Source organism: Poecilia mexicana, unplaced genomic scaffold, assembly GCF_051168715.1.
Source record: "Poecilia mexicana isolate PSO_F unplaced genomic scaffold, ASM5116871v1 scaffold_13, whole genome shotgun sequence".
Lineage (NCBI taxonomy): Eukaryota > Metazoa > Chordata > Actinopteri > Cyprinodontiformes > Poeciliidae > Poecilia > Poecilia mexicana.
In genome coordinates this window covers 24789372-24808981 of record NW_028263382.1, presented here as the reverse complement: position 1 = coordinate 24808981, position 19610 = coordinate 24789372, and the positions used below count along the sequence as shown (strand labels likewise).

The 19610-nt window shown below is 38.0% G+C and overlaps 1 protein-coding gene across 1 annotated transcript in view; it reads left to right on the top strand.

Moving 5' to 3' along the window:
* The window catches only part of grik4 (glutamate receptor, ionotropic, kainate 4), a 198448-nt gene that overhangs the window by 40437 nt on the left and 138401 nt on the right, over positions 1–19610 (top strand). The window contains exon 3 of the mRNA XM_088011928.1: positions 5308–5405. Coding sequence (XP_087868054.1) covers positions 5308–5405 — 98 coding nt within the window. The remainder of the gene's footprint in view (positions 1–5307; positions 5406–19610) is intronic.

Here is a 19610-nt window from a genome sequence, read left to right as displayed (position 1 = left end):
TGTCAGTGGCAAATATCTCACAGCACTCTTAGTGTGTGCTTTGTTCTGTCAAATCTGAGAAAAAAGACAGGGTGATACATATGAAATGTGTTGCGTCCAGTGACCAACTGCTCCAGAAAAGTAGCAAAAATAAAGCTAAAAACTATAGAAAAACTAAATATACGTTGACATCTTTTCACCACCCACTTCATGTTCTCACCTCTACTAAAGGTCATCTAATGAGACTGTATTTTGAGCAAAAATAGAAGTTGAAATTATAGCATGTTGCACAAACTTAAAGTCTGTGTTTTCTCATTTATTGGCAACTGTAAAGTTTTAGTTGTTTATTTTGCATGTTTTCTGCATCAAAATAGTTAATTGTGAGACAGTATAGACAAGAGTGAACTTGTCTCCAAAAAAAACATTCAATGAATTAAAGTTCTTTTTGCGCAACACTTACTCAGATACTAAGAATAAACAATTCTGTATTTGAGGGAAAAAACAAAGTATTGTGACAATGTTGACACTTGCAAACCCATACAAATAGTCCAAAGGATTCAAACAAATGGATTTCATCATGATGCCACCCTGATTAAATAAAGTAAATTAAGTGATTTTCAATAATTTCAGATACCCATTTTGTTGAGCAAAGCTACTTTTGGAGCATGTAGGAAACCAGCTTCTTCATGAGATTTGGCTGAAATTCTGGGACAGGAGCGTAAAGTGAAAGTGGAATCAACAGCACAATTATTTAAAGCAAGATTGCCATGAAAATTGTAAAACTAAATGAGAGCGCATTTACACTCACCAAATGTTTTAAGTGATGCTTTTTACTTGTTGTAGCTGATAACTGGAAAATGGTTTCCTCAAACCTCAAGTTTTATTGTTTGACCTTTTTAAATTTTTATTGAAAACACTTAAAAAATCAATTTAGCACAGTGTGTATATTTAGAAAACGGCAAATTTCCTAAACAAACAGTCGCCACAAAAGGCGGAGAAATTGATTTTCAGTGGGATATAGTGGAACAAACATGAAAGATTCAGTGGAGCTGCTTCCATAAAAACACAGATTCATTTACTAGAGAAGCAGACAACTTTTATGTTTTCTGTCTGAAGACAGACTAACAAGCCTAAATGTTCCTGTTTTTCTGTGTGTACAGCAGCATCTGTTCCTGTGTGCAGCCTAGATATTGTTACAGTACAAATCCTTTGTGTGTGTGATTAGGGCCAGGAATTGGATTTGGGTTGGATCAGTGGCCACAGTTATTGTAGATGGAAATATCAAGCAAGGACCACTTCCTCGCTCACATAAACAGACACACTTAGGAGTGCTTCTAATATTGTACATATTTTATCATATTCAGTTGAAAATAAAAAGTTTATCAAACACATTTTTCAAGTAATCAAAATAATATCTTTAGAAAAATGCTGAGATGAAGTCTAAACAAGATTTTTGGTGAGGAACCCCCTCTATTGTATTACTCCTCAGGTTCTCATCAATGAGAATTTAGACTATATTACCAAAAAGTATTCGGTCGAGTCTCTTCACACACATAGATACTGGAGTTATGTCATTAAATTGGGTTTAATCATGTCAGCTACCCGTTACTCCCAAAACACATTGTTCCAGAAAGGCCTTTCACAAAGATAAAGAGTGTGTTCATTGCACTTTTATTTTTAAACCATTCTTTCAGAAGTGTCTTGATGTGTGTAGAAGGGGACCCAATCGCAGCAGATGTAGAATGTTGTGGATGTTTTAATGAAGAAAATCAACTTACAAAAATCCAAAAATCCAGGGTACAAGAAAATGCAAAAACACAAAGCAAACTGAGGGAACAACAGGTAATCCAGGCAGGGTAACATGGGTAGTGACGAGATGGACTGGCAAGTTGTGAGTAACTTGCCAGTTCCACTTGCTACTACCTGGAAGTAGCAAGTGGAACAATGGACCTAGATAGATGAAATAGCTGATTGCAGGTGTAGCTGAAAATACTTCTACTAAAGAAACAGTAAGACTAATGAAAACCTGATACACTAGGAGAGAAAAGGCATTACAGAAAATGACAGATGGATCCATGTCCATCTGTCCGAAGGAAGATGGACATGGATGCAGACATAACAGAACTAAACCAAAGGTAACCAGATAAGAATAGCTAGAAACACCACGGGAGGAAGCTAGAAGGACTAACTAAGAAATAACTTAACTGGAACCACTAAAGAAAGGCATACCTAGACTCAGACATGTCAGAATAATTGAATCTAGGGTGATGAAATAACTAAGAAATAAACATAACTAGAAACACTACAGGGAGAATGAAATAAGCAATAACTAAAGGGATTACAGAAAAATATTCTAACTATAATCACTACAGAAAACTGGACATAGACTCAGACATACACGAATAACAGAACCTAAGGTAACTAAAGAATAAACCTAACTAGAAACACTGTGAAGGACTAAAAATAAGGAAAGCAATAACAAGACAATTCTAATCACAAAAAATAAATAAATACATTGTTTATTTAAATTGTGATGTTTGTTTATAGATAATAAAAATGCAAAACTCAGTGTCTCAGAAAGTTACAGTATTAAATTAATAAAAACGTTAATTTTCCAGCAGTGCTGTTGGGTCTGGTGAGTCTCATCAGCTTAGCTCTGGTTTGCACTTCCACAGCGGCGTTTTGTCGGCAGGCGGCCAGACTCGGTGAAGCGGTGTATCTTAGCTGTGGATCAATAATAAGCTGCCATTTCTTTTCCCTTGGTGGGGTGGCAAATGGTGTTGCTGATGGCAATCTCCAGGAACCTGGAACTACAAGGTTCCTTTTGCAGAATTCTAAATAAACCATAATCGTATTTTGTGCACTGAGGTCCTGGATACACTAACTGTTGCCAGTATTTCTAGAGCCCCAGCTCCATGGACTTCCCAGTAAGTGTATCAGAATAAAAACTCTTTGAATTAGATGTTGGATTCTAACCAACCATTGTAACCAAGGTTAACATAGTGTATCGTTGAGTCAGTAGTTTTCATAGCAGCCTCTCCTATGTTCATTCCTTCATGGCTGGATGTCCAGCAAACAATATAGTTGGGCCTTTTGTCAGAAAACTGCCAAACCCAACTTTATCCTTTTGATTGAGAGATGGAGAGATAATTAGTCACTCTGGAGAAAATGTCTTCACTGCTCTCATCTCCAGTGGCAGCATGTTTTAAACCACTTAGATGTTTTATGTTGCACTTGATTGAAGGTCATATTATACTGTTCTTGAGCTGATCTGAAGACCACATAAAGTGTGGAAATCTGTAGCTATTAAGTCTGTTGAAATTAATGGAGCTCTGCGCACTATTTCTTCATCTGCTGACCCTGCTCTGTAATTTACACAGTCCACTTTGCGACTGACGTACTCATGACGTCAGTCACCTCCACTTTGTTTTAATACAGTAGACTGTGAAGTATTTGGTAACATCACAACTAGACTTGCTGTACAGATGGCACCCAGTCATGGTGTCACAACGGATTCCACCGAGCACCTGAGAATGAACCCCGTCTTTCACAAGCATTTGTAGCTGCAGTCTGCATGACTTTGTGTTGAATTTTATACCCTTGAGGCAGTGAAAGCATTTGCAACACTGGAATTCAATTATTTAAATCGATGAACAAAAACCTTTCACGTTAAGCTACATTTTTAACAAAAGCATTGAGTTTCACATAAAAAAATGTATTCATCAATTTTTTTAAAATAAAAAATAAAAACATCCAAATTATAGTCCTAGAAATCAATGCTGATAACTTTCATAGACAAAATGGTTTTGCTAATTTTTCATAACATTGTGTGAGAGGTGGGATGCATTCCACACAGATCATAAATGCTGTGTCTAAGCCATTGCCTATGTGGTGTTCCAAGTGAGCTGAATCAATGCATAAAGCTAAACTTTTTGCTGCCGTGTACTGATTAAACTATAACCTTTATGAGCTCGACATCAACCTCGTTGCAACCAGGCGTTCTCATGGGGGCCAAAACTCCATCCTGACAATGCAAAATATATTTTCCAAAGTTCTTGTGAGGATGAAATTTGCATCTTGCACAATGAATACAAACATGGCGCATATTGGTGTATGACATCCTTGTTACATTTGGTTATTGCACTTTGGATATGCTGCAGATGACCTTATCTTTGAGGTCAAATTGATCCCATAAATAATAGCAGGCTTAAAAATGTATGGAAAATAGATGTTAGAAAAAGGGTCCGTGTCCACTTTTTAATTAGTTGTATAAAATAAAAGTACAAGAGCCAGTTTGTACACTTAGTCACAATTTCAAAACAAACAGCAGCATCTTGGCTTGCAGCCAAATCAATCCACTCTATGTTTCAATGAAGCTGCACAGACAGGTGCAGATATTTTTATGTGTGCATGCCAAGCGAAGAGGATCATACATATGCATGTTGTTCTGCAGCAGTCATGTGTCATGCTGTAGTTCCCACGGGTGACTGAAAGAACAATTATTAATAATTTGATTCTCTGTCTCTTCAGCCCTAAAGAAGTTTACCCACTTTCGCACACATGGCTGATAATTGCTTCTCTTTTGCCCCAGTAACCAACACAAAACTACCAGGACTTACACACACCTGGCACACACACAAGAGCGGCACAGTTCTGTGCTTTCCCCCAGCTCCACACCACAGTCAGCAGTGTTTTAATTATAAAGCAGGGATTATAAGCTGACAAGAAACACCATTCTGTGTTCCAGTTTGAAAGATGAAAGCATGTGTACACAAGAGAGGAGTAAAACTCATTTTCACTAAAATGTTTCTGTCAAAAGATATGTTTTCAACCCCAAAGGTAAAGCCTTTAAATCAGTCCTTGTAAATGTAGAATTCAGAGAACAAGACAAGATGTGTGCCACTTTTGGGGATATTATTCCATTCATGTGCAAATATTCAAATACCAGATTTCAGCTTTTAAGCCTCCAGATATTGCTATTTCTGTCTCTGTGCCTTTCTTGGCGTCTGTCACTCTGTTGATCTGTGTCTCTTTCAGTTTCTATGTTTTCTGTCTCCATATGTGAGCACATATCGCATTAATATCAATCCTTCCTACAAGATTAGCTTGCGACAGATTGACATAGATCTGGGGACATGTATTTGTCCATATTCATATAGCAGGAAATTCCCTTTAGGCATTCGAGCAAGCCTGTCTCTACCTGTTTGTTTAGAGCTTGTAACAGTTTCCATGAGTATCTGTTCAAATATGACCAAAAGCTTTATTAGATACATTTCCCTGCTACCTAATTCTAAAATTCTCACCCTATGTGTCTCTGTTTCCTATCAGTGTGCCAGATAATGTCTAAAGGGGTTGTGGCAGTCCTCGGCCCATCTGCCAGTCCAGCTTCTAACTCCATCATCAGCAATATATGTGGAGAGAAAGAGGTGAGTCCCTGCACCCTACGGGCTTGTAGCCCGCGCTCACAGCTTGACCACAAATAAGAGCTTGGAAAAATAGAGCTGCTCATTAGCAGCTATGCATTTTTTTTATTTTTTTTCTGGTAGAATGAGGAGGAATGAAATGCAAGCTGCTGGTAAAATGGTAAAACACTTAATGATATCATAAGTTTCCACTCTAGTCCTAGTTGTATCAAAGCACTGCTGGACATTTCAGTTATGATTTTCCTCTTATTAGGTTGGAGCAGTTTGGTCCCCAGAGGACGTTGCTTATTTACAAAGAGAAGTTATGTTTTTACTTCTGTTTGATGTGTATTTATTCCAATAAATCACATGTAATGAGAACAAAGTAGCTGCATGAAGCTGTTTGCTGCTTTGTCAAAATAAAAACAAAGGGGGATTTTGATGTATTTGTAAGATACAAAAGGCATGTTTTCTTATCTGAACAGAACAAAAAAATGGTTAGAAATGTGGCTTTTAAACTTAAATTGTGAATGCTGGCTAAACATAAAGGCCTTTTACTCTGACAGATTTTTTTTTCAGATTTGATGGTAATATAAAGCTATACAGTAGAGGTACAATCAGCGAATTCATGTACTCATTTACTTTTGCGAAATGTACCTGTAAATTTAACTGTAAATTTCTTGTGTCTAAGCACATAAGCAGTAAAACAAAATAGCCTGTGTTTTATAAACAATAAGTAATTTGATGTTAAAAGATGAGTGTTTTTTTCTTTTTTTCTGCTAACGAACTACCATGAAGTATAAACCTACGGTGGCCGACAGGTGCAAATGCGCAGCAAAAGAGAAAACATGCAAACAAAAGAAAAGACACCCCCCCGAATCAAATGCAGCAAACAAAAAAGAAAACACCCCCGAATTAGAAAACACCCCCGAATCAAATGCAGCAAACAAAAAAGAAAACACCCCCGAATTAGAAAACACCCCCGAATCAAATGCAGCAAACAAAAAAGAAAACACCCCCGAATTAGAAAACACCCCCGAATTAAATGCAGCAAACAAAAAAGAAAACACCCCCGAATTAGAAAACACCCCCGAATTAGAAAACACCCCCGAATTAAATGCAGCAAACAAAAAAGAAAACACCCCCGAATTAGAAAACACCCCCGAATCAAATGCAGCAAACAAAAAAGAAAACACCCCCGAATTAGAAAACACCCCCGAATTAGAAAACACCCCCGAATTAAATGCAGCAAACAAAAAAGAAAACACCCCCGAATTAGAAAACACCCCCGAATTAAATGCAGCAAACAAAAAAGAAAACACCCCCGAATTAGAAAACACCCCCGAATTAAATGCAGCAAACAAAAAAGAAGACACCCCCGAATGAAATGCAGCAAACAAAAAGTGTTGAAAACGGAAGTGCTCCAGACCTCTATGGGGAGTCTAACAAAAAATAGCTGTGTCCGAATTCAGGCTCTGCATCCTTTAAAGCGGGTGTTCAGAAAAGCAGCAATGGCGACAAAATAATTTTTGCTGTATTACACTTAAAATTACACAAAATTATTTTTTACAATGTTTTTAGGCGAGAATGTAGATGTATAGATCTGAAATATCTGCTCGGTTCATTAATAAATCACCTACTTCCAATATTGCTCCGACGTTTTCGGAGATGTCTTCTCCCGCTGCATTAACAGCCAGCTTCACTCGCAAGCTGTCAGCTGGCCGGGCGCTCCATGTAGATATTAATAAAGTATTTAATTTATTCCTGAGCAAATGGGTTTGACTGATTAAAGTTAAGCCTTCAAACATAGTTTATTTAACTGTAATGTCTTACTACCTGAGATCTGGAGAGTATTTGAAAATGAATAATATCCCTTGTATACATTAAACATTTTAGAATCAGACAGATTTTCTTTTTACTATGGAACAACCTTTATTACAAAAGGTGAAGAATAATACAGAAATAAAGAGTAAAAAACAACTGAGTCCGTTTTTTTTACTTCGTTGCTCTGTGCTTCACGTTGTCACGGTTGCTAAGCAACATAACGCCGAGATGGAGGCTAGGCAGCTAGCCGGAGGCTTCAGCTTCTCTCTTCTGGTCGTCCATATTCGTGGCCTTCGAAGGATCCGTCTTCTGTAGATCGGGCCGTTTCTCACATAGACATAATAAAAGGACAGACGCCTAATGGACCGCTCTCGTCTTATCAATACATACTTATATAAGTATACAAACATAAATAAATAATCATTAATACTGAATAATATACATTAGACTATGCATGATTATGCACGCACACACACACACACACACACACACACACACACACACACACACACACATATATATATATATATATATATATATATATATATATATATATATAATGTTTTCCAGCCTACGAGTTCTGGTTTAAGAGTGATTCAGCAGCTGAGATTGGGTCCAAAATCCGATACGAGATTCATCCGTGCTGTGCAGTGAATCTGTCTCTTCCTTCTTCCTCACGTCGTAGGAAACCTTCAAAACAAAAACGGGACATTTTCGAGTTATCCTACGTTGACTGAGTTAAATAATTAAATAATAGCCATTGTCATCTGTGTAAACTTTGCTGGTGAATGTTATGATTTTTATAATATTGTTTCATTTCTATAGTAGGCTCTTGTATCAGATAATCTAAATGTTGGAGAATGACTGAAACATTTTAAGATTTACGGAATCTCGGTTAGCTGTCAGAGCGGGGGCTGAACACCAAGCACTATAGCTAGCATTAGCTGGTATTTCGCCAGTGGACATAAATACAGTATAGTAATATTCTAATCACAAAAATACACAGTAATATGTCCATCTTACTTGCGAAAAGTCTGTCGAGCCCTCACGTCAGTAGTCCGTCGATCCGATCAACAATATTCCGCAGTGCTGAAGGCATCTTCTGCTGTTTTGGTTGAGCAAAGCAAAGTGTATTTGCGCCGGAGCAGCCAATCGTGGGGGGGAGGGTGTACTCTTTTATTATGTCTATGCTTCGAAGGATCAGTTTCTCAGGGCCCTTGAAAGGATGCAGAGCCTGAATTCGGACACAGCTATTTTTTGTTAGACTCCCCATAGTGGTCTGGAGCACTTCCGTTTTCAACACTTTTTGTTTGCTGCATTTCATTCGGGGGTGTCTTCTTTTTTGTTTGCTGCATTTCATTCGGGGGTGTTTTCTTTTTTGTTTGCTGCATTTAATTCGGGGGTGTTTTCTAATTCGGGGGTGTTTTCTTTTTTGTTTGCTGCATTTAATTCGGGGGTGTTTTCTAATTCGGGGGTGTTTTCTTTTTTGTTTGCTGCATTTGATTCGGGGGTGTTTTCTAATTCGGGGGTGTTTTCTTTTTTGTTTGCTGCATTTAATTCGGGGGTGTTTTCTAATTCGGGGGTGTTTTCTAATTCGGGGGTGTTTTCTTTTTTGTTTGCTGCATTTAATTCGGGGGTGTTTTCTAATTCGGGGGTGTTTTCTAATTCGGGGGTGTTTTCTTTTTTGTTTGCTGCATTTCATTCGGGGGTGTTTTCTTTTTTGTTTGCTGCATTTAATTCGGGGGTGTTTTCTAATTCGGGGGTGTTTTCTTTTTTGTTTGCTGCATTTAATTCGGGGGTGTTTTCTAATTCGGGGGTGTTTTCTAATTCGGGGGTGTTTTCTTTTTTGTTTGCTGCATTTGATTCGGGGGTGTTTTCTAATTCGGGGGTGTTTTCTTTTTTGTTTGCTGCATTTAATTCGGGGGTGTTTTCTAATTCGGGGGTGTTTTCTAATTCGGGGGTGTTTTCTTTTTTGTTTGCTGCATTTAATTCGGGGGTGTTTTCTAATTCGGGGGTGTTTTCTAATTCGGGGGTGTTTTCTTTTTTGTTTGCTGCATTTGATTCGGGGGTGTTTTCTAATTCGGGGGTGTTTTCTTTTTTGTTTGCTGCATTTGATTCGGGGGTGTTTTCTAATTTGGGGGTGTTTTCTTTTTTGTTTGCTGCATTTGATTCGGGGGGGTGTCTTTTCTTTTGTTTGCATGTTTTCTCTTTTGCTGCGCATTTGCACCTGTCGGCCACCGTATAAACCAGATTTTTTACTTCTGTCTAGAATTTCTGTTTTATAATATATTTACCACCAATGACAAAAAAAAAAAAAAATACACCAAATACACAATTCTTGTCAAGTACTAAGTATTTTAAGTTAAGTAATATTTCAAAGGAGCAGAATAAATCTTATATGTCTTTTGAACAGTAACAATAGTTGTTGTTAATCTGTTGCTAAGAGACGAGCGTGTTTTCTGGTATCCAAGTGCCATGATGTAAACATCTGATTTTTACTTTTGTAAATTTCTTGTGTCTAAGCAGATAAGCAGTAATTCAAAAGACCTTATGTTTTATAAACAATTATTAATTTAGTGTTAAGAGATGAGCGTTTTTTGTCTGGTAATGAACTGCCACCAAGTATAAATCAGAATTTTACCTTTGTGTTGAATATCTGTTTATAATATATTTACCCCCAATGACAAAAAATAAAATGTTCACCTTTCCACCAAATTCACCAAATGCACAATTCTTGTTATGTAGTAAGTTGCTAATATAGTTTAAGTTAAGTAATATTTCAAAAGAGCAGAAGAAATCTTATGTTTTTGAACAATAACAATATTTGTTGTTAATCTGTTGCTAAGAGATGAGTACGTTTTCTGGTAACCAAGTACCATGACGTAAACTTCTGATTCAGAAGACAGTGCACAGTAGCAGTAGCCTTTTCCCTAATATAAGCTTTTTAGCTATTTATTAGCCATAATTACCAAATTGGCTAGTTTTAGCTTATACACTAAGTTTAACATGCTGAATGGAGTAAGTCCATGTTACTCAACATGCTTGTGACTCTCCACATGCTATTGAATACATTGCAGCTTATTTTAGCATTGATGCTAATTTTTAGCATCAGAACGCTGGGTTCCAACTGACGAGCACACTTTGGCAGGCCCCGGTTAAATTTCTTGAGAAATATCCTAGTTCCTCATTTAGTGTGCAGGTGTAGGATATTTGATTCTGCAGGGATTCACAAAGCTTAGCAATCTCCTCTATTTTTTGCAGTTGTGTTTGTTGTTCGCTATTTCTGTACCGGATTATAAGCATAAATTGCATAAAACGCGTAGATATCCAGTCCTGCAGTGAAGAACAATTTGTATTTTGTTAAAATCAGGTCACAGTTCTCATACTGTGAACCCAAATATAGCAATTGTGAAAGTGATTAAAGTGACTGAAGGTCGTGGTTGTGGAAGTCATTATCTGAATTTGCTCTCCCTAAAACTTTTTACTGCATAAGAGAGGAATCATGTTTGAGATGTTGTGTCTAATTCAAGTGATGTGGATGTTTTTAAACTACCTCTGTCTATTGTTAATTGTCATTGAATGTTCCACTCTATGAACTGATTCATTCAAAGATGAACTGAAATGACTGAAGTTTAACCAGCTCCCAACAGAACAGAGATTCTGGGCAATCCTGGTCCTCGAGGGCCGGTGTCCTGCAACTCTTAGATGTCTCCCTGATCCAACACACTTGAATCCAACAGCTGAATCACCTCTTAAATGCAGTCAAATTCTCCAGAGTCCTGCTAATGACCTCATTATTTGACTCAGGTGAGTTGAAGTAGAGTCGCATCTAAAAGTTGCAGGAGACCGGCCCTCGAGGCCTGGAGTTGCCCACCCCTGGGTTAGCTTCTTAACGAAGTTAATTCATTTGAGTTCTGTTAAGTAAAAACAAATTTTCTGTTTGAATATTTCACACTCATGCCTTCTACTTTTTAACACATCAGAATTTTAAGAGGTGCTTAATACGATTTTATTTGATAAGAGAAAACAGATAAATGCTCCCCTCCACCCCCCTTAAGAACCTAAAACTAATTGCATAGACAACACCTGTTAATCCCAATGTTGAAATTGTTCCTGCCTTTACAAAGTTTGAAATGTTTGGTGCGAATTTTAAGTAGTATTCAGACACTTTATGATGCAACACAGATAGTGAGCCACATTATAATGAAGAAATCGGTAAGAAAGAAAGAAATCTGAATGAATGTGACAGGAAGTTCTTTTATTTTGAAGACCTGGAAGTCCTTCTGTGATAATGCCGTCGTTACACAGAGAGAAAAATTATGTTTATGGGAATTTAAGTATGTTTTGCTATGAAATTATCCAAAATCAGTTATTGCTGAACTCAGTTTTATATGTTGCTATTGTTAAAGATTATATCTAACATGACAAGATTGCTACAGCCTACAATCCACAAACATCCCTTTCAAAAAAAAAAAAGAAAATTAATGCCACCCTTCAACAGGTGTGAATGCATCAGAGCTGCGGTTTGTGGTTGATTTACTGACGTAGTTTCACACCTACATATCAGGTAAAGATTTTCCATGAGACTTATGTCTTAAATCTTATTTCTGAGACTTAAATGTGACCCATATGACGCTATAAGATAAAGCTTACTCTATTAGTCCACAGAGAAGCTGTCCTTTTCTTCCTGTGTGGATCTGATCCTGACATGACTGCAGTAGTAACAGGCTTCCAAATAAAACCTTCTTCCCTACAGTATCGTTTGCTGCAATGAAGCCTAATGAGACATCAGCCTGCTATAGTGGGAGACAGACCAGGACTCCCTGTTGCTAAAAACCTCTGGTGGCTCTGAGTGAGGGGACTTGCTGCTTTGAAATACTGACTGCCATATCACCACATCATAACGTCGACATCATAAAAGAAAAATCCAACAAAGAGGAGTTAATATGCGACCAGGAGGTTTAGTTTCCCCACACTTCCTTAAATTTCATTCTCGCATATCTGTTCTTATTGTAAACGAAAGGGGTAATCGTCAGGATTAACATAATGCTGGGAAGCTCAGCCAGTCATGTCCTTTTCTGAGGGAAAGTGACAGGATTATAAGATTTGCTGTTGTCGGAGTAAATTAATCTTTGTATTTTTCATGTTTAACATGACATTAAGCAGAGATTTTCAGCAGCACTGACACTGGAGCTGTACTCAACTCCACTTAAGTTAACAGTAGATAAATGTTATTTGTACTGCAGTCACAGGGAAAGTAATGCAGCGAATTATCACACAAACCTTGACAGCTTCATAGAAACACATTGCTGAGTTTATGATTGGTCAGGTCGTAGTGTTATACTTTATCCTTATCGCTCTTGGCGATGCTACGAGGACTTTTTCAGAGGAGTGTAACGCTTCAGTTTGAGTTGTGCTGTTGAGTTCATAACCCAGTCCCTGTATGTATGTTGCTGGTACTTTTTTCTAATCCCTGCTTTGTTTAACCACACGTTAAGCCCTTTTCAATGACACTTGTGTTATTTAAAATTTCAATCAGAGCTGTCTAACAGAAATAGCAGTACTTGATTTTCGTCTTCTCTTTTAATAAAAAAAAAAAGTGCAGTCAACTTTTAATTGAGAGTAGAAAGTTTGAGCAACTGTTTATTCTGTCGCTGTACATCAAGTATGAATTAAGTGCTCCAACTTGAAGAACTTTCTGGGCAGATATGTTACAGAAAAGGTGCTACCTAAAACTTTCAGCCCTCATGGCAAATATGTTTTTGTTTGTTTGTAAAGTTTATAATTGTTTTGGTATTTGCTGTAAGAGTTGTTTAATAACTTATTAAAAAAAAAGTTTTATTACATATTTGTTAAAACTGTCACTATGTCTCGACAGTATAATACAAGACAGATAGTTTCTTAAAAAATAAATAAATAAAAAATCTCCGCCAGCTCTTTGTGGTTCTACAGCCATCTGCAGGATTACACCACTCGGTCAGAAACAACAAATCAGAACCAGGAGGAGGGTCTTAGCACTGTCAATCAACTTTGTGCTCAAACCCTCCCCTTTCCTCTCTCCTTTGCTGCAACTCTTTCCCCACAACAAAGCCTGCTGTGAATATACAGGCTAGTAAGTATGGCCACTGATAAACTGCGGATAAACTGTTTTCAGTGTAACAAGAAGTTGTTTCCCTGCCGTCAGCACAGCAGCAGCAAACCGGAAATCTTAAGCAGCCCATACATGAGTGGGATTGGCAATGCTAAGACCTTCTTCCTGGCTCTAATTGGTTGTAACTTTGGGAAAGCTTTGCTTCCTCTGGTCTGAATGCGGAGAAAATGATGGATCGATTAAGTCATCAGTTATTTAATTCAGAAATCCCAGGAGAAATGTCACACCATCTCTAAGGAAGCTGACAATTGTTTATTGGAGCTTCAAGCAAGAAATAATCCTAAGCATATCTCAAAGCCCACCAAGGCTCAAGAAAATGTCCTGGAAGTGACCGTCGTTGTCGACTCTCTGGCACTGTACTGAAAATCTCTGGTAGGATTTGGAGAAGACAGTTGCAGCATGCAAACCCAAGATCATCAATGAAATGGAGGCTCTGTCCTTGAGGAGAAGACTAAGATTTCTCAGAAATGTTGCCAAAAGCCAGAGTCTGGCAGTGAATTGCATTTGAAAAAGGTCATAACAGAAAAAGTGTACTCTAGTAAGTGGTAAAGATGTTTTGTTTTTTTTTATTAAGAGGCTGAGTAATGCAATACTCGTTGTAGGTGGTATTTTATGTTTAACTTGAATAAAACAATATTGTGTTGAGCTATTTACGTTGTCCTTGTTTAATCTGTTGACTACAAACAGCTATTGTAGCAACCTAAATAATGTGGACCACTACTCACTTTCACTTGATTTTAAAGGATAACTTTGTCCTGAATTGTTTGGAAGGAAAACAATTCTTTGGCACTTGACCTTCTTAAGCTAAAGTTTGGAGCCCATTACTCTTCCCGTCAACTTTGACATTTTTTTTTATTATTATTGGACGTTTTGTAGTATTCACATGTCATACAGAGCTGTAAATGTTTGCCATCACTGAGAAGGTCCTTTTGACACGTGTGCCGTCTATTTTCTCTGCTCTTTTGAAAACTGTTGAGCTGTAAAATGGCTTGCAGTATCAAAGCGTGAAATAGGTTGATGTGACACATTTATCACCTCAAAATACCATCAAGCTAGATTTAGTTTAAGAGATTAGAAGGAAGATCTATAAGATAATGCACTGAATCTTGTGATACAAATGCTCAGATTCTTTTTGGACATGTAATTTCCCAGACACTAGACAGCAGATTGTCATATCATGGACCAACATCATTTTCTTGGGTAAACTTTGATTTACTGTGGTTTGCTGCCATTTTGTGTCTGCATTGAATATGGTGGTGGGAAATTGTTTGATGAAATTTAAATTTAAAAAAATCATTTTTCAAACTTAATATCCATCTCAATTGTTTCTTTTTTCAATATCCGTTTGAAGTGGAAAACATTTGAAATCTAATTCTGTCCAGGGTAAAATAATTTTTGTCTTTGTTTCTGGATCCTGAACGTGAAGGAGGGTCAGGTAGCAGCTTATCCATAATGTGTGGTCCAAATGGACCTGCGTGTCTTGGTCAACAGATAATTTACAAGGAAAGACAAATGCTGGTCTCATGTTACTTCTGCAACCTAACCAGGACTACATCTACCGTGTTTCCCCGAAAGTAAGACAGTGTCTTACTTTCTTTTTATCCCCAAAAGCCCCACTACGTCTTACTTTCGGGGTATGTCTTATATTGGAAAAAAATTGTCGAATTTTTTGTTTTAACCATAAAATTAACATTTATTAACAACTTGAACAGTATTGTAAACAGTTTTACAAAACAGTTTTATAAAAGGAAGTGGAGAGGGGGACGGCGCGGTGACGTATGGAGAGGGGGACGGCGCAGGCGTGGGCAGGAGGCGGCGCTCATTTGGATCAGACTGAGGCGGCAGACGCGGTGACGTATGGAGGGGGGACGGCGCAGGCGTGGGCAGGAGGCGGCGCTCAGCTAGATGAGAGGTGTTTCCCCGAAAAGTAAGACATATGTCTTACTTTTGGGGTACGGCTTATATTAGCCGACCCCCCTGAAACCCCCGATACGTCTTACAATCGGGGGTGTCTTACTATCGGGGAAACACGGTAGCTCTCAGTGCTCCAAGTAGTCACACGTCTTCGTCCTCTTAAGCTTCTTGTGAGGTAATGAAAGTGGTGTTGCTGTTTGTTGCTTGACAGTGTTGCAGACTGACACTGACACTGAGTGTCCAGATAAACACCAAGCTGTTTTATCTCACTGTTAGGCTCCCCAGCTCATGCTTAAGGTGTGGAAATCAGGATGATTATTGTTTAGTCATGGCCCTCTGTTTAGCAAAGAAGATTATCATAGCCTTCCCCCTTCCCCCCCTCTGATAAATCTATCTACAGTGACCAATGTATTTCAAAACAGAGGGAAGAGGGGTCTGTATTTTTATTATGATATTAATACTAATTAATATTAATGGATACTTATGAAGAGCAATATTGCCTTATTGATTTTCTGTTACATTAGAAGCGTCTGAATGATTCACTGCTCCTCACATTCACCTCTTCCTCGCCTATTCTGTCACTGGCTGCACAGATTGTGGCTTAATATTAAGCGTTCCCTGTAATTGGTCGAATTAGCTGCCAGTAAACATGGAGAGCAGCCATCATCATGTCCATAATGATAACGCACCAATGACATCGCCCCTATTTATTGGACCAGAAGTGACGGGGTGAGGGACTGCTGCACAGAATAAAATCAAGCTAGTGAGAGAAACATGGCCAGGTTTTAATCCACTCTACAGTGATATTTCACCTTTATACCGAGGTGAAAATTAAAGAGCCTTGGTATCTCAATGTCATTTTCACAAAGGTGTCCATCAGTTATGTATGGATTCACTGCACTGTTAGGTGTTTTTAATTGATTTCTTTATTAGATTAGATTCACCAGCTTTGCCATTGCCACCAATCACAGAGAACCCCTGGTACTAACAGAGCTACTTGAACAGGGCAGAAGTAACAGAAGGTTCATCATGCAGGAAAATTTAACATCGAGAAAATGTTTCCCTGCTGAGCAAGAAAGCGTTGAGCTGCAGTCATGAAGGGCAAAGTCATCTTTAATGAGTTGCAACACTATTAAAATTCAGCTTTATTCAGTAGCACAACAGAGAAATCAGCAGTCCACTGGGAAATAATGTAAATCTTTATTCTATGCGCAGTAGCCAAATAGTGTGCAGCAGGCCTTTGAGGACTGTTTGGGTGGGGGGAAAGTAAATCAGAAAGAGCAAAGCTAACCAGAAAACTGAACTTGTTTTAAGTCATATTTCACAACAATGCAGATGGCAGCAATCGGTTCAGCAGAGAGGACCTTCTCTGCATCTATGAATTGTGCAGGTGTAAGATCACTTAAAGGTATAGCTAACATCTCAGCAGACCCCACACAAACACAAACTAAACAAAGCTTTAAAATGCTTTTTGCAAAAAATAAAAAAGATAAGGTCACCACATTTTCCTCCAGTAGGTGTTTTCTTTGATGAACACAATAAACACTTTATAGCCTGAGTAGTTAGCTACTCTGCTGTGAAACTAAACAGTCATATATTTGCACTAACTCAATATGCCTTTTTTTCTTTTTACATAAAAAAGGTTGTAAATACACATGCATGTACTTAATTGTCCTTTTTATTTTTTTATTTCCTCTTAAATGTAACTGTATACTTTTATTCTGAGAGCGCTTGAAGCAAATTCTAATGTTATTGTAATTCAGTGTTTCTGTATATTTTACCATTTTCAAGGGACACAATTTTAGAAAACCAACATTATAATTAAATACTTATAGGTAATATTTACAAAAGCTGACAAGAACTGCATTTTAAAGTTAATTCACCAATGCACCGTCGTCTTCCACATGTACTCAATGCAAAGCGGTTAATCTTAACACCTCTAGTTTTGGCAGGTCAGAGCTCTATAACTAGGGATTGAAAGTTATCTTTTTTGGGTTGTTGCATATGTACACAATAAATTATATCAGTACAAAAACCCACTGGAAGTGCAAAAAATACAGAATACTCTTGACATCCCAAACTGTAGCCTCTCAATGATATAATATTTGTTTACAAAAGGTGACGGCATGTCAGTCGGATCCACCGGTGAGAACATTCATGTCCGTATGTAATCGCCTACTGTTGTGCATACCTGCCTCAGAGCACCTAATCATTCACTGTGACCGTATGAAAGGCCAGCTGCTGGCGCCCTGACGAGTCATTGCCGGTGACAACGGTGGCAATACTGTGGCTGACAAACCTCACTGGGTGACCAGTGCATCATCTTCCAGTCTCCATAAATCACTCCCTGGTTTCCACCACGCAGACAGAGGAGTGGGACTGAGCCCATCTGGGTTTCACACTAATGGTGACTAATAGAAAAATCCTGCCGCTGCAGAGAGGGAGTTGACTGTGCATCAGGTTGTTTCCTTTAACAGTGTGAAAAGAAATTCTTTTGATTGGAGATTTCCAGGAAAATGCTAAATAGTAGCTTAATATTTGAGGGATGTAATTCTAGGAGCCTGGTGAGCGATGAACCATCGTCCAATGCAGCGGTTCAGACTTTTTAAAAGTCTTTAAATCGGATGTGATGTCCAGATCTTCACAGACTTTTATGATTCTAGGTCAGGAGCTTTTGAAATATCTGAATCTAAATTTATTAGTTGTTAGAAATGGCATTTTTTATAAAGCCCTCGTTCCATCTCAGCTTGGTTTGCATACCACAGTTCATCAAATTAGGCTTTGATTAAATCCCTTCGTCTCTTACTTTTTCATCTAGTATTAAGAATGAAAGGATCGTTCTGATTACAGTTAAATGAGGGTTTATGTAAAATCCTCCATTTAAACTTTATATAGTGTTATAATGTTATTCAAAAACGTATTTGAAGTATTGCTTTGATTCTTGGTATGCATGAGAAATCCTTTAATCTCCCGTGGCAACCATTCAGGGTTGCCTAAATGCTGGCCTCCAACCGAGTAGCCGCTACACAGAGGACCCTTCACCTCCACCTTCCCCACCAGACTAGCGGCAGCAGCTATTAACAAACACCTGCTGATCTTATCATATTAATTATTTCTCAGTCAAACGTTCCTAAGAACGGATAGTAACGTCACAGTGAGAAGCGTTGTTGATGACATTCTGAAGGCAGAGGGCTGGAAAGAGAAGGAGCTTCTTTAAAGAGAGGCCAAATTGTGAAGTCAAATTTCTTTCTAAGGTATGTTTGATTTATACAGCATTTTTAAAATAAATGAAGCAAACATAAGTTACTTGATTGTGCTATAAAATGGGACTGTGCCTGGAAAATACAAAATACAGTTGTCTTAGCGAAAGTTGATGAATATTAATGTTTTTTCTGCTGTCTTGGGGGTACTATCTCTCCTTGCAGGAGTACGTAGAGTTTAACCAGATGAGCTTTGTTACACTGGTGCTCAGGCTGGATTTAGAGCTGGACCTGAGGTCTGATGGGCAAAACATACTGAAGTGAGGCTTGTTGTCAGCAGAACCATGGCACCCAGACAGACAATATTTAATCAAGTCAGCAAACTGTTTGCAATTTGAGTATAATTTACTTGGCAATTATACTGTGACGTTAGTTTAGCTCTTAAGGTGTTGGTGCACCTGGCAGAAGCTTTATTTGTTTGATTTTTTTTTGTTGTTTTTTGCCTCTTCTGTCTAGTCTCCTGCAGTGCAGTGTGTTTTTTTTTCTGCTCGAAATAGCAATGCTGTGCAGGTTAAATTATTTCTGATTCATGTCTTTACAAGGTTGAATTAATTTCCATTTGAAGTAGAGTGATTTTTTTAAGTGAATGAACTCTGTGGATTTTGCTGTACACAGATATTGAAACAATCTCTGAACGGAGCAAGGAGACAAACCCTGTCCTGGACTTCAGAATGCTTTAGAGTGCCCTCATGGCCACCACTGACCACTGGAGTCAGGTCTCACTCCATGCATGACTCTGAAAGGATAAAATGGATAAAGATATTTTTTTTTCCTGGAATAATATTCAGTATATAATTTCTTTTTTTTTTTTTTTTTGAATGGTCGTGACTGGGGCAGACCTGTGAAGTATACTGCATTACCAATTAAACATTCTGCAAAGACTGATTAGCTTTTTACTGCAGATACATCACTTTCTATTGATCTTTTATGACATCAATATAAAGTGATGCCTAAAAACATTTCTTTATTTTGCTGTCCAACTTTTACACGTGATTTGAAATAGAATAGAGTAGAATGGCTTGATGACTGGAGGTAACCCACTTGAAATGCTATCCTTGTGGCTAGTCTGTCTTCTAGATG